The sequence below is a fragment of the Vicia villosa genome, linkage group LG2 (genome assembly GCF_029867415.1).
Source record: "Vicia villosa cultivar HV-30 ecotype Madison, WI linkage group LG2, Vvil1.0, whole genome shotgun sequence".
NCBI lineage: Eukaryota > Viridiplantae > Streptophyta > Magnoliopsida > Fabales > Fabaceae > Vicia > Vicia villosa.
This window is the reverse complement of record NC_081181.1, coordinates 230,020,062-230,036,591: the sequence shown is the minus strand read 5'-3', so window position 1 is coordinate 230,036,591 and position 16,530 is coordinate 230,020,062. Positions and strand designations below refer to the sequence as shown.

Genomic DNA, 16,530 nt, shown 5'->3' with positions numbered 1-16,530 from the left:
GCAAGGAAATTTAAACCTATTCTAAGCAGAATAATGTTTGGGACCCTGTCCCGCATCCGGGAGAACATCAAGTAATCGACACTAGATGAGATTTTCGCAAAATCAAGCAATCAAGTCATGAAACATTCTATCAAGACAATTCATCATCAAATCTAGGAGTATGGCACACTGACAAGAGGATTCCACACAATGATGACAAAACACCTACACATTGAGAAAGCGGTAACATGTTTATTGTTCACTTCCAAAAAATTTATTGATACTATAATATGCTATCAATTACATGCTTATAGTGACTTCATATATGTTTATCCATATATCTCAATTACATATATGTGTCTATAATCTCCATTCATAACATATCATGTTTTGGGCATACAAGCAAGTAACTAAGCATAAATGCATCATATAGTAACATCCCTAAGGCATTTCAAACATTTGAAGCAACTTAGGTCGACCTACCTTGCATCTGAGTCGACCTACAGAAGAAAATTTTCAGCAGAAACCAAAAATGCCCAGTTACGTCGACCTACCCTCCTTTTAGGTCGACCTAATCTGCAATTTTTTAAAGGCTTCTCTGTTAGGTCGACCCAGCCTTCATTTAGGTCGACCTACTGCTTCAAAAATTCCCAAATTTGGGTCTGTTGGTCGACCCGACCCATCCCCATTCATTCATAATCATTCCTCTTTTCTTTCCCACTCATTCTCATATCATTGTGTACGGCCAACCCTAATTCCTCAAGTTCAAAGAGTGTCAAAGACCATCTCTCTCACTCTACTACTCAACAACCATGCCTCCAAAATCAAGAAAGAGAAAGGAAATTGCCTCTGGTTCATCATCTCAACCGGTAAGTGCTCTTGTTCATCCTGATTGTAGGGAAAATTTTAAGAAATGGCAGATGAAAAGAAAAATTGTTAAGCAATATACCTATGATCCAAATCTTGTCAAAAACATGCATATCCCCGATGTCGCTGCTTTGATTGAACATCAAAATATTCATCCCTTAGTGCAACGTGATACTCCGTACTGTGAAAATACCGTCAGGGCTTTCTATGCAGGATTTACAAAAGGGGATGGTTGTAATTTCCGATTTAAAATGGGCTCTAGGTCACATGTTGTTGACAAACGGGCTTGGATTAGTATCTTTGGTCTCAAAATTATAGGTGATGAATTCTGTATGGAAGACGGGGATGTACCGGGAAACTATGACCATGTGGCCTACATGAAGTCTATCCTCAAAGACCCTTCCGTCTTTGATAAACCTAATGAAACAATAACAGCCGGTCACTTGAAGCGAGATCCTAGACTCCTAAATTGGGTCATCTCAAGAATCATTCGACCAAGAGCAGGAGGGTACTCAAGAATTGAAAGGAATGAAGTTGTGCTCATGTATCTGCTGCAAAACAGAACGCGTATACATTGGCCTTACTTCCTAGCTGCTAAGTTTCATGAGGTCCAACAGAAAACTACAGCCCTGTGTTATGGATCAATCATTCAAACAATTGTCAATCACTTCAGCATGCGGCTTGATCACTTACACTACATCAGCATACACCAATCTCAAGAATTCTCACAAACCACCATGACTCTTATGGGATACCATTGGAATCCAGTTAGGAAAACCTACTATCTCATTCAAAAGGGAACCGGGAAGGTTATTTACAATTATGATGATCCCACGGAGTATGGAAATAATGCAGGAAATGAAGAAGAAGGACTTGATCAAGACAATGCAAATGATGATGATCACCACATGGAAGATGTTGCACAAGATACGGATGCAAATTGGAGATATCTTCCTCCACAACAAGAGGATATCCCTTGGGGATACACGACTCCTCCTCCGCCGGATCAAACCAACATCATTTCCATGTTAGAGAATATGCAACTCCAACAACAACAACACTTCGACACACAACAACTCCAATTTCAACAAATGCAACAGCTCCAACAAGACCGCTATGACGAACAACAACGACAATATCAATCGTTGTACAACTTAGTTCAAGACCACAAAAGCGATTTTGAGACTTTTGCCTCCAACTCGACTCTAAGACAGAATCAGTTTGAGGAAACGACATTGCATCGTCATGCCAACATAAGCCAAAGCTTCAACACTCTCAATCTATCTGTGCTTGATTTGTTGGAACAAGTTGAAGAGGATCGTCCTCATACATTTCAAAGAGGAAGAGGAAGAAGGGGCAGGCGTTATGATGCATTCTCCATCATATCATCATATTATTGCATTTCATTTCATTGTCCTTATGTTATGTTCTTACATATTGTCGTACTGTGCTTTTTTTTTGGATTATCATATATGTTAAAGTGTACCTTTAAACATGTTTGGTTCTCATGGTTTCACTATCTACATTTTATCTATTACTATGAATGCTGGTATTTTTATCTATGTTTCTCTCGTTATTCTTCTATTTTTTGTATCTCTTTTGATGTTGTCAAAGGGGGAGATAGATGCTGAGTGTACGGGGGAGCTCAGCTGAGTGAATAGATGCTGAGTGTACGGGGGAGCTTTTACCACTTATTGCCAAAGCTTCTACTATCGGTTTGCCATCATCAAAAAGGGGGAGTATGTGAATACAAGATCACACTCACAAAGATGTTTTTGATTCATGGAAAACTCAACAAGCATACAAGCAACAAGGCACAAGCAGAAGAACTCAAAGAAAAGCATGCATTGATCACTTATGACAGAGCAGGTCGACCTACTATGCATATAGTTCGACTCAACACAAGCAAAACAAGAAGAATGCAGAAAAGCAGCAGTTAGGTCGACCTACTGTTAACCCAGGTCGACCTAAAATGGAGAAAATTCCATACACTTCTGCTAGGTCGACCCACACATCAACTAGGTCGACCTAAATTGAAGAAATGTCCCAAAAACGCACTTGAAGAGAATTCTGGTCGACCTACTTCCCTAACAGGTCGACCTAACTGGGAGCAAATATCATTCAAAACTAATGCACCTCTGCTAGGTCGACCTAAGCACTACAAGAGGTCGACCTAATTGATCAAAAATGCCAAAATTCTGGTTTTCTCTGCTCCAACTGATACAGCTCTCATATATATTGTCCAAGTTTCAATTATTGAACAGAACACCAACGACTGAAAGATACACAAAGGCTTCTCATCTTCGTTCTTCGTCATCTCCAACACAATTACACATAATCATTCTTGCGTTGAGGGTTAGTGATCGAGTTCGATAACGTCCATGGAACGGAATTGAAGATTCCTAGTGGGTGAAGATTTGTGGGGGTTTTGGTGAATAAAATCTGAGGGTTTTGTCCTCCAAGATAGGTGTTTCTTGGGGGTTTTTATCAAGAGGTTTCATCGAGGATCCATCTGAGTGTGAAGATTGAAGAACAAGGGTTCAAGGCAATTCAAGACACTGCAGAAAAGGGATCAAGTGAAGCTCTTGGATCACCTTGATCTGGATCAAGATTAAGGGGGAAGAAGATTCAAAGGATCGACAAATTCGGTTTATTGTTTATCGCTTTGTTTTCTTCTTTGTATATACTACTTTCAACATTAATGGAAGATTTCCCAATTTTAATTTGGAATTGGGGGCAGACGTAGTCGTAGCGAGGAAGATCGACGAACTGCCTGAACAAATATCGTGTTCTTGTCGCTTTTATCTTTTCATTTACGTTCTGTTCATATTTGGTCATAATTGCAAAATTGATTAACGATTCAAGTGTTAAAATTGTGAATGAAGGTTCTGCATAAACATCACAATTCACCACATCTTGAATCATCATCAATTTGAACATTATCACCAAGTGTTTGTCTTTTTGCTTATTCCATTATTACTGCATTGCAAACCAAAGTTTGTCAATTTAGAAGTTAATTGATTTTCAACTGTGAAACGTATTGATTCGATAACATATCACTTCATCGTTAATCTCAATTATCTTGTGGTTTTGTCACATACGACCCTTGCAATAACGGTCCGGAATAGACGCAAGTCGATTCAGAACCGCTTTCGCTTTAGTTCGAAATAATTCTGAAAAACTCTGTGAGATCTATTCACCCCCCCTCTAGATCCTCAGGCCAGCGTCTAACAGGAGTAACTAAGAAAGAAATCATGTGTAAAATAAATTTTTGAGAATAAAAAATACCCAAAAATAATTTAAAAAACTCAAAACAAATATAGAATTGTTGAAAAATAATATGGAGAATGCAACGGTCTAGAGAGTAGGGGGGTGTGTTTGTGTGTGAATAGACTTTATAATATTTATTGAAAAGACTTTATTAGAATTCGAAAAACAAAAATAGTTTATGTGACAGAAACAAGTTGTGTATATAGTGATTATGCTTATTAAATAATCTATACACATGACACCTTAATCAATACATAAAACAACAAAGATCAAATCAGTAATCTAACCAAAGAGTAAATAAGATATTGAATTAATGGTGAATTTACACAAGACGTGTAAAGAATATAAAATCAATACAAATGGCTTATATGATCACCGTTTTCAGTTAAATCACCAACAACACAAATTTAAAGTGCTGACTCTTACAAAACCTACATTTAAAAAATAAATCTCTACCAAGCCAAAACCTAACACCATACGATTCTACGAAAGCAATAAAACAACCTCACGTGCAATTTCTGTGTGTGTGTGTGTGTGTGTGTGTGTGTGTGTGTGTGTGTGTGTGTGTGTGTGTGTGAGAGAGAGAGAGAGAGAGAGAGAGAGAGAAGTGTACACGGAATATACAATGGTTTGACTATCGTCCTTGCTAAGTCTACTTCACTGTCCTATGGTTTTTCATTGAAATTTTTGGTCTTCCACTGTAGTTGTGACAAATTTACATGATGTTTAGTACAATCACAATATCTAAATAGCACTGAAATTATAGAAAATTTCTATCTGAATATTCTTGACTTGTACACAATATCCAAACTAAATTATTTGCAAAATCTTTACATGAAATCGTCTTGAATCTTCCAACCCAACAACCTGCTTTAAAATCTCTTCTCTGCAGCGATATTTCCTTGATCTCGTCAGTATCTTGAGCATTGGTCTGCCGAAAGATTTAATAAGAACTCTAATAGCAAAGTGAATTTGGCGAGAAGAATCCTTCTTTTTGTGCTGGACTTGTCAAAACCAGCCACAACTCCACACACTTGGCAAACCTCTGAATTTCAAAGAAATCTTCAAAGAAACGTTAAAACAATAATAGAATCTCCTTAACAATCACAAATCTACAAAGATGAGATTTAGATCCACACGAAAATGTAATTAGAATGACGTAGAAGATTAAAGAAATCACATGCAAGCAATCAAGAATGATTAAAAAATCTCTTTGAAAATGAGAGAACAAGTGAGTTGTGAGTTTTCAAATGAATAGTAAAAGTGTATGTTTTCCAACATTAAGAAAAGTTTTGAGAGAAATGATATTATTATGTGCTGGAGATTTAGCACAAAAATGAGAAAAAATGGTGTATGGTTCGAGCCATAAGCAAGAGGTATGATTAGAGTTAGAAAACCAAATGATTTGAATCAACGAGCAAAAATTATATGAAACTCATTTGTGTGATTCAAGTCAAAAATATGTGATTCGAGTCACATGGTTCGAATAAAAAAAGTGGTGATCCGAATCAGAGTTCAAAAAGCAAACCATTTTTTTTTCAATTTAGTGTGATTTGAATCAAGCATTCTTGTGATTCGAATCATGCAACCGGTGATTCGAATCATGAAAATTGGAAAATAATTCATAATCTCTTTGTGAGTCTGATTCGAGTAAGACAAATAGTGTAATTCAAATCACACTAGCAGAATCTCAATTTTACAAAATTTCAAAAGGTTTTGAGATTCTACTATTGTGATGACTTGAACTATTCTCAAGCATAGTTTTTATCCAAAAACTTAAAAGATTAAGTTAAATCAGATTGTTGGAGATATAAACTAACACTTTTATTTATACATGCTAAAACAGATTTAAAAAATCAACTCTAAAATACGCGATCGATGAAGAGATTCAATAGCTAAATCAACAACACCAAAAACTAAATAGACAAGCAATCAAAACCAATTAACAAATATTTGTCAGAAAGAAAAAAAAAACCAATTAACAAATCAAAAATAACTCACCTATCTTTCATTTACACTATATTTTCTCCCTCCCTAAAATTCAGGCGTCGCATCATCCATTAACTTACTTCTCCCCTCTAGACCCTTCTTTCTCCAACGAGTATAATCTCTTCACACAAATGATTTGGGTCTATCTTCAACATTTTTGTTTTCATGTAACCCCGCGATTCCATCGGTTCACTTAATATTCATTGTAATGATAAATACAACAATATTTGATAAGATTAATTTGTTAAAATTAATATTATTTATTTATTTATTTATAGTTTCTCTTGTAAAATAATAAAATGTGATATAAATAATATTAGCTACAAGATGATAAGAGAAGATAAAATTATGGTTCCCTAACCTTAATACAACTGACAAAGCATTTATAAAAAGCAGAGCAAAGATGCAGAGACACTCTTATAAAAAAACCACAAACTTGAGTCATCCATTCCACTCCATTAACCTTTAATAAATCTATAGCATTTTCTAAGCTTCAAAGTTCATATATATTTAATCACTAAATTCCTCAAAAAATTTACCACCAATTCTTAAAAAATTACTTCATTAGAAAGTGAAAACATCACTATGTTATGATTATAACTATGATTAACAAAAAAAATCTTTGTAAAGAGAGTAATGATGCTGTTGATTAAAAGATGCTCTAACTTTCACTGCAGTTTTCACTGCAACTTTACAGTGCGCATGGAATATACATAACCAAAAAGAAGTCAGAACTTTCCACTTAAAAAAAAAGCAGAAAAAATATAATATAATAATATTCTGAGAATTTAGATTCAAAAATCAAAATTCTTCTCTCTCAATTCTTATGCTCAATGCTTATATATATTATACTTTTTTCTCACATTGTTCAAGTACCAATATTTGTTTTATTACAAAAGTTTGTACCTTTTGTTCCTCCTATCTATATAGCTTTCTCTTCATCAACAAACACACACTACATCAGCATTCACCAGTACTTTCTCTTCCATGGCCTATTAAGGTACACACTTTATTCTCTTTTCAGATTTTTCAAAGTATCTAGTCAATGTTACAAACCTCACAATTTATCAAAAGTTCTAACTTTACTCTTGTTTTTCGAAGTATTGTCCGCTTTGAATGTTTGAATGTTATATAAGTATTCATCAGACTTGAGGTTTGAACAATGCATATACTTTGTACCTAATCATAATACATAAACTTAATGTGTATTTTATGTAACACAAATATTTCAGACTGAAGACGTGTCTGGTGTCTGGTGTCTAACATGTACTTGTTATAATTATAATGTGTTGTGTCTGTGTCACTTATTCATATGATCTGATACATTATTGTCTTTGGCATGATAGGTAAAAGAAGATTTCAATTTTCAATTAGAGTGATTGTTGTCAAGTAGTCGTTATATATGGAGAATCTTAGTTGGGATGAAGACTCCCAATTTGTTGCCAACATACCAATCTTGTGGAACACTCAACCACAAGATCTTGAAAGAGAGTACTCAATGTCCAATCCAAGTTCAACTTTTCTTAGTTATCAAATGCAAGAGATGCAGAAGGTTCAATCAGGAGCTGGAATCAGTTGGGAAGAAAGTTTAATATTTCAATCATACCCTTCACTTTCAGTCAATATCAACACACCTAACAATTATGTGCCAGATTGCAACATGGTCCACCAGCAAATCAGCAAGAGTACTACTACCAGCTCTCTTGAATCATCACTTGAATGTTTGCTTTCAGCCACTACTAATAGTAACACCGAGACGAATTCTATTCAAGATGATGGAATTTCCATGATTTTTTCTGATTGCAAAAACCGAAACTTATGGAACTTTAGTGCAGTTTCTTCTGCTGAATCTGAGAGTACTAATGCATCCATTATTAGTGCTAGAAACAAAGACATGAAGTATCCATTCAAGGAACTCGATGAAACACTATCACAAACTTCCTCAGATCAAGGTAAAATCATTGAAAATTCCAAGGTTTATTCGACAAAAAGGACTAATATTGATCGATATGATCCTTACTTTAGTATTACTACTACTCAGAATTCTTCTTCTACTTCTACTGAATTTGGTTTCAAGCTTATCTCAGAGAAACCATCGAAATCGAAGAAACCAAGATGGGAAGATGATAATAAGAAGTGTCCTGGTTCATCAAATATCAATTTCCAGCAACCAAATTCATCGCTTTCATTGTCAAATTCATCGATTCACGAAGAGCCTGATCCAGAAGCTATAGCACAAATGAAGGAAATGATATATAGAGCTGCAGCATTTAGGCCAGTGGTGAATTTGGGTTTGGAAGTGATGGAAAAGCCTAAGAGAAAGAATGTTAAGATATCAAAAGACCCACAAACTGTGGCTGCAAGACAAAGAAGGGAGAGAATAAGTGAGAGGATTAGGGTTTTGCAGAAGATTGTTCCTGGTGGAACCAAGATGGACACTGCATCAATGCTTGATGAAGCTGCAAATTACCTCAAGTTTCTTAGGTCACAAGTCAAAGCATTAGAGAATCTAGGAAACAAGATTGATACTATGAATAATTGTCCTTCTTCAAGCATAGCCTTCTCATTCAACCCTTCAATTCCCATGCAAAACCCTAATGACCATATCCAATATTCCTAAGATCGAAATCATTATCATCAAAACTACTGGAAAAAGTTGAAATAGCAACGGAAACTTAGAGATGGAAAAATGCAAGACGTTAAATTCGTTACTACTCTTTAATTTTCATGTCTCTAAATTTCGTAGTTATTTCAACTTTTATCGGTAGATATCATTGTAGGAAAGATGTAAAAAGGTCAAAAAAACTCAATAACCTCTAATTATTCCATGTAACTTTGTTCTAGTTAAAGTTTCAATTTTGTTCATTGTCTATGATCATGTAACTTTTTCTTCTTTAGTGATATATGTTTGAAATTTTAATCAATGAGTGTGTTTTCTTGTTGCTATTAAAGTACATATTATGCATGCATGAGATCATATATCTTAAGGTTCTTTTGGTTACACTAATGAATGCTTTTGATGCAATGAAGTATAAAGATGATGATTACAGTGAAAGTAGTCAAAGTAAAGGAAGTGAGATACACAACCTTTTTAGCTTACAGAAAGGTGTAGCAATTATAACAGCCATGATTAAGATCAAGGGCTAGAAAGGAAGTGTTACTTTAAGTTTGTTTTTAAAATAGTTTAATCAAATCTATGTACTTAGGTGTGTTTATTTTAATGAATGATTTGTAACATTGGTTAGCTAAACAATGCAAGAGACATTCTCTTAAGAATGGTGTCAGTGGTCCTGTCTCCTTGATTCAACCCAAAGCGTGCTCTTGAAAATCTTTCTAAACTCATTATGCTCAGCACGTGTATATATATTCTTCTTTTTTGGCAGAACTGTTTGTCATAAACAATACAATACCTACACATAAAAAAATTACAATAAGGGTTTGGACGATTGTCTAAGATGTTTAGAGCTAGCTTACGCAGAATAATGAGAAGTTTTTTATACGTTTTAAGTGAAAAATGATTCGAGATCCCTCTCAATCATAGAGTAGTTGAGGTATTTATAGAAGACTCTTTGGATCAGGGCTAAAAAGAAAAGAGGCGGTTTCCCTCGTTCTATGATCAGAAACATAAGAGTAGTAGGAGATTCATTCTCCCTCAAATTGTCGGGGAAGAATGTTTTCCTTTGTGTGATCTTACTTGGACACCTCATAATCCATGTTTTATAAGCAAAATGGATCACATATAACGAATCGAGCTTTCAAACCCAACATCGGACGATCAAGACGACTAAGCTCAATCAAGCGAGCAAGTCCAATCGGGCGGCCAAGTCCAGCATTGCTACACTTATTTTCGATTTTTACAATGGACCATCTTTTATAATTCGATAAAATTATTCCGGTACACGTGTAATAAAAGTAAGTTATGTATAAGTTTTGAATTAACATGTAATGTTACTGATATTGTTAATGATGATGACTATGATAACTACGGCTACAACAAAATGTGATGTGATGCAATTGTGCTATGATCATGTATTATAATATGATTGAAAGAACATATATGCATTATTTTATTTGGTTAGCTCGAATATCATGACTAAGCACATGCATCTGTGCAACTGTATCTGCATGTGGCATATATTTTCAGTACAAAATGAAGCCCTTTCGGCCTTTCTTCTGTCATGCTTGGAAATTATTCTTACTTTTGTTCACCATTGATCATGAACTATATAAAATACTATATCTATTGCTACCACTAGTTATAGTTATCTCTTCTTTTTGCTCTAAGTCCAACTCTATAAACTATGTTCTTTTTTCTCACATAAATAAACAACTAAATTTCATTAGAAATATCAATATAAAAGAGACTAAGTTAAACAATCTAATAATTAGACTATGTCAAATTAAGGGTAGCAAAACGGATCTGACTTGTTGATCTCTCACTTTTGCTGGTATTTTTTTTTCCGGAACGGATTAAGATTTTAGCCTCGCAACTTCAAATACGTCCGCTCCTTTCTCAGCTATTTTTTGCGGACACAAACATTTAGACCCGCGTTCCCGCTCCGCCCTCATTTTTTTGCGGAGCGGGTCAAGATTTTAGGCCCACGTCTTCAATTATGTCCGCCCAGTTCCGTCCAATTATTTCGGGTTTTGCGAGACGGGCAAGGCCCATTTGTCATCCCTAGGTCAAACTAAATTAAATCTCAACTGGTTTTTTCAAACAATTATTTAGAATATCTAAGCAATTATTGAAAAATTAGTTAGAATATCTAAGCAATTATTGATGAAACAATCACGAAACCAGAAAGAAAACAACATATTACACCAATTTGTAGAAATCATATTCAATGGTAATGACAGATCATTAATGCCGTTGATCCAAAAATGCTTAGCAGTATTTCTCACGCATTAACTGCGAGGGAGATCTTCCTTGATCTCGAAGAATGCTTTACTCGAACCAACACACCCACAAATTGTGGCATATTTTCCGCTTATTGCAGAAGGAAGACGATCTAAGTGTGACATAATTTTACACTAAATTCAAAGGTCTTTTGGATGAATTAAATGAACTTCAACCATTTCCAGAATGCACTTGTGGCACATCAAAGGAACTAATGCAGAGAGTAGAAGAACAGTGACTTCATCTCTTTCTTAGAGCTCGTTTGGCCTAGCTTTTTATCTACTTATCTTCTCCTTATAAGGAGATAGCCAAACACATTTTTTATAAAGCTCTTATGAAAAAAAGTAGCTTTTTTTTAAAGGTAAAAAATTGAATAAAATGAGCTTGTAAAAAAGTTGTTGAAACTAACTTTTTTGGAGTTTAAAACATGTGGTCGCGGTTCCAATCCCGATGAAAGCATTTTTCTTTTAAAAAAATGGCACTTATGCAATAGACGTATGTTTTTCAAAAAAATTTTCTTGATTCATAACATCTACATTTATGTTTTATTTATTTATTTTATTTTGTTTACATCATTTTTGTAGATATTAGTATTGTCCAACTTTTATTTGTTTTGTATATTATATCTTACATATATATATATATATATATATATATATATATATATATATATATATATATATAAAATTTTAAAGCTTAAAAAATAATCATAACCAAACAACTTTAACTTTATTTTAAAAGCTCCTATTTTTAACTTTAACTTTAAAGTAACTTTTAAGACATAAAAAAGTTGGACCAAACGAAGTCTTAGAACATCAAATCAAAATTAGGAACTACTTTTTATTCATTATTAGAAAATAGAAGCTAAGTAAGAGTAAGGTCTAGGCCCAAGTATGATTATTGTGGAAAAATCAGACACATCAAAGCAAATTTCTTTGAAATTGTTAGATACACGTTGCATTGAGACACTAGACGCCTGTATTGAGGAAATATCGGGTATGGTAGAGAACAAATTGCTACAGCTCCGCACATAAATCTTGCTGATAAAGATCCGAAGAATTACAATGTAGAAACAACAACCAAGTTGCTTGCTTTGGATGGAATACCCATTCAATCACCACACAGTAACATGGTTGGTAAGCTAGCGATCCAATGGATCTTGGATAGTGGTGCATAACACAACAGGACCCCTCTAATCAACATTTTAAGAGACATTAAAAGGGTTGAAAAATCATTTCACATCATAATATCAAATAGGAACACGATTTTGGTCGATAAAATTGGAGATATAAGTATTGATAAAAACATTAAATTGATCAATGTTTTTCATGTACTTTGTAACATTCTAATTTTCCTGACACTTTACTTGTAAAATATACTGAAAAATTAATGATAAATATTACATTCAAGAGCGTCACACTACTCAGCATAAAAACATCAACTCTTATTATTTATAATGGTAGTGGAAAATCTACTCATCAGTATTCGACATGCTTCAAAAATTCATAAAACAACTTCAATAATTCATAATATTTTAAACTCAAATAACTCAAAAAAATAAACATCAATAGCACACATAATTCCCAATGTTACAATATGAAAATTTCTTTGGCAACCTCCCAACTCTCTAGCCCACCTCTGGTGAAAAACCCAAACTACCCCTGACTTCGGAAGTTCATCTCTGAAATGCAAGAAAAAGGTGTTTTCGGAGATGCATCTCCGAAAGCGCCTTTTTTTTTTAAAAAAATTGTCTTATTTCGGAAGTTCATTTCCGAAAACAACATTTCGGAAATGAACTTCCGAATTACTGCGCGTTTTGCAGATTTATGAAAACACTCCCCCTCCCCCTTCATTTACCCTAATTCAAATCAAACACAACCAAAGGAGAAATTTTGTGCAAACACACTTCCAAGGCTGCATCAAAGCTCCAATCACATTGCTATACAACATTCAAAAGCCCTCAAATCACTCAATTTGTAAGTTTTGAATTTGTTAGATCCATTATTCAAATGCATGTTATTTAGGTTTTCAATTGCATAAATGATATATGGGTAGGTTGTTAGTGGTATTTAGGTTGTTTAGAAGCATTTTGAGTTGTTTTTAGGTCTGGTTTGGGGGGCTGCCATGGAAGTTGCAGAAAACTTCATCGCAGGGGTGTTTCGGAAGTTCATTTCCGAAAACACCTCCATCCCAGTTTTCGGAAATGAACTTCTGAATTATATCAGAAGTTCAAATTTTAAAGTTTTTTCATTTGTCTCGCATATTAATCGATTTCGATTGTTTACAGGAACATGTCAGGCAACCAACCAGCACGCATCAGACAGGGTAGGGAGACCCAGACTGCGTCGGCTAGACGCGAGCGGGCGGCGGCGCAGCTAGCGTCGACCCAGGGACGGGGGCACGGTCGGGGACGCCGTATGCGAGTTCCCGTGGGCGAGGGAGAGGGTACATCTGCTTCATGATCTAGGAGTAGGCTGGCTCGGGTATCTTCTTCCCGCCAGCGAGAGGAGGAGGAGGAGGAGGTGGCGGCAGTGGCCTACCACGAGCCGGAGGGGGTACCGGATGTTGACCCTCCAGCCGGGGAGGATGATGAGTAGGAGGACGGCTATCCGGGAGGGCCCTTTGACACCTCTGTGCTGATTAGCTACCACGATCACGTCGCTCGGCGTATCTGGGAGGGAGAGGTATTTTTTATAATTTAACCGTTTAATTGTCACCATTTTTTATAATTTAACTATTTATTTGTCGCTTATTTAATATATGTTGCTTATTTTATTTTTTTTGTAACAGGAGCGAGAGCCTTTGAAAATGGTGAACCACGCCCGGAAGATTTTCAGTCTGTTTAAACCAACAGCTGAGTGGTTTAACGACCATGTGCGAGGTTCAGGGCTTAGCGGGCTCTGCATGACGGGGTACACCACAATCAGCACCGGCATGCAGGGGGCATTTGTGGAGCGCTGGTGTTGAAAGTATTTGTGGGTAAATATTTTCGGTAATATATCGTATCCATAGGGATTGGTAAATATCACTGCCGTTCTATAGTTGTTTATTTTGAGTGAGAAAAAGTAATTGGATTTGTTTTATGATTCTAATATTGTCAAACCTAAATAATAATAAGAATGCAAATAATGAGAATTTGTTAACGATTAAGGAAATATGTTGAGCTTTTAGGGTTCATCAACCTATTCCTATACAACTTATGGATTAATTCACAATTGAACAATCATTTGAACTATTATCTTCACTTATCCTCAAATATGATTCCATGTCTGCAAACCAAATTAGATAACTTTTACCGGTATGAGATTCGATCTCTCCAAATATCAATAACGATAATAGTAATTAGGAACGATAATTATGAAAACCCAATCACAATTCCATCTCTGCAAATTGCAATTGAATCAATATAGTAACCTAGGGCAAAAGTAAAAATCCTCTCTTTCGATCAAGGATTCAACAATGATGTAAATTAAAAGCAAGGTTTCTTATTGATAATAAAATTCAAACAATTGTTCATAGGAAAGAATCAATGGTATTGTATATTCATAGGTTAACTACTACCTTAAACTCAACAAGAGGAATTTAGCTCTCCATAGACATGAAGAACACACAAGAATTAATGGAGGGATTCATCTTCATCAATGGAATGTCTTCGATTGGTAAAGAATTGGCCTTCAATTGTTGTTCTTGACTGCAAACTCAGAATGCTCTCCTAATTTCGCTCACAAAAGATCCCCCTTTCACTTGGAAGCTAGGGCTTTTATTTATAAGTTTTGGGCTTTTAACGCCGCGGCCGCGGCGCGGCAACGGATGCGCGCGGCGCGATCAAAAACAGAAACTTTGGCGCGGCGCTGGCTAGAACTCCCGCGGCGCGCCCTTGTCAAACTTCATCTTTTTGTTTTGCCTTTGAGACTTCCAGCTTTCTTTCCTCTTCATGTTTTCCTAAAGCTCCAGTTCAACTCTAAACCTGCATCAATACTACCCACAAGTGATTCGATTTGCTTTACACATGAACTAAACCTGTTCAGTTCAATTTCTCACTAAAAACCTATGGATCTATCACAATTTGCATTAGTTTAGAGAAGAAATTACTTATTTTAACACATGAATTTACTATTAATTCACTCCTAACAAACTCTCCCCAACTTAGAGCTTTGTTTGTCCCTAAACAATTTAACTTACCTCCAACAAAACATACCAACAGTCATGCAACAAGTTTTTCAAAAAGTTTTCTCAAGTGGTTCAATTTAGTAACCAAAGCAAAATACTCCTTCTCTTCTTGCAAACTCAGAACATACACACGAAACAAATTTTGAAAGCAAATTACCTCCAGAAGTTCAAAACACTACACAATTATAATTGAATCAGCACTAATCACTCTCATCAAAAAGTATGATGAATAAAAGAGGGGTTAAACACTCATCCAAACAATTAAATCAACAAAGATCCATATCATACGTTCACCAAATTGTTAGCATCAAGTCGTGTGGAATCTGAGAATCAGAAGGTCTTTCTAGGGTTGTAATGCGGTTTAGATTCAAAGAAAAGAAGATAATCAAGGGTTGTTCCTAATCTAGGGAAGCATCCAAATCATAACTCATTCCTTCTTCTCTATACTTTAATTCTCACCCATTCATCTTTTTTCATTCGTAGCTCAGTGTTTCTTTTTCTTTGCTTTTTCTTTTTTTTCAACAACTGTTTAGATTCAAACGTTGTTCTTTTTCAACAAATTTTTTTTCAAGCTACGAATTTCTTTTATCCTTCACAGATTACTACCTGTACTTACTCTTCTTTTGATTGTGACTCTCCCCAACTTGGAGATCAACCCGTATCTAGATTATATGAATGCTCCCCTACTTTCTAAAAAGGTCAAAGAGAAAACACATCACCAAATTTTATGGTTGATGGTCCAAAACAAAACTTTTTATTGAGATCAAAACTCACCAGGTATTTTCCTCGGTGCATATTATGATGCTTATCTTGACCTCAGGCTCAAAGAATGGTTAGCAAAAAGATCACACTCTCACAGAAGAAAATAAGTTTTACGTTAAAATAGGCTAAAAGAACTCTCAGATTCAAACAAGCGCCTAAATCACTTTCACAGATTTCCACAAACTATGCAACAACCGGTTTAGCATGATACAAACAAGTCAAAACAATTGATGGTCTCCTGCATATAGTAAACAATGGAAAGCTTTCCTCACAATGGTTAAGGCTAAACCGATCCAATAAAATAGTGTACCATAAAGAACTTCTGTTAAGTATTTACTAACAACCTAAATTTCATGCACACATTAGGAGTTTGAGTTCAAAAATTCATACCTGCTTTGTCACTTTATTGAAAAAGAAAGTGAAAATTTAATTTTCTCAAAAAAATTTCACTCACTACCACTTTCATGCATGTTGCTTCATTGTTGGTGCTTTGCTTGAGATTCTCATTCTGTTGTAGGACTACTTACTCTAAATCGAAATGGATAGAAACGAAACAAACTAATTGCAATACTTAGCAAATACTTTAAAGAAACAAA

At 35.2% G+C, this 16,530-nt stretch overlaps 1 protein-coding gene across 1 annotated transcript; it reads left to right on the top strand.

Annotated features, from left to right (window-relative positions):
• Positions 1 to 7,179: 7,179 nt before the first annotated feature.
• On the top strand, positions 7,180 to 8,984 carry LOC131648445 (transcription factor bHLH87-like). Its single transcript, XM_058918203.1, has one exon. The coding sequence runs from the start codon at positions 7,508 to 7,510 to the stop codon at positions 8,723 to 8,725; it is 1,218 nt and encodes a 405-aa protein (XP_058774186.1). The 5' UTR covers positions 7,180 to 7,507; the 3' UTR covers positions 8,726 to 8,984.
• The last annotated feature ends 7,546 nt before the right edge of the window (positions 8,985 to 16,530 follow it).

Coding starts and splice junctions, on each gene's coding strand:
- LOC131648445 (XM_058918203.1), top strand. CDS start 7,508: ATGGAGAATCTTAGTTGGGATGAAGACTCCCAATTTGTTGCCAACATA.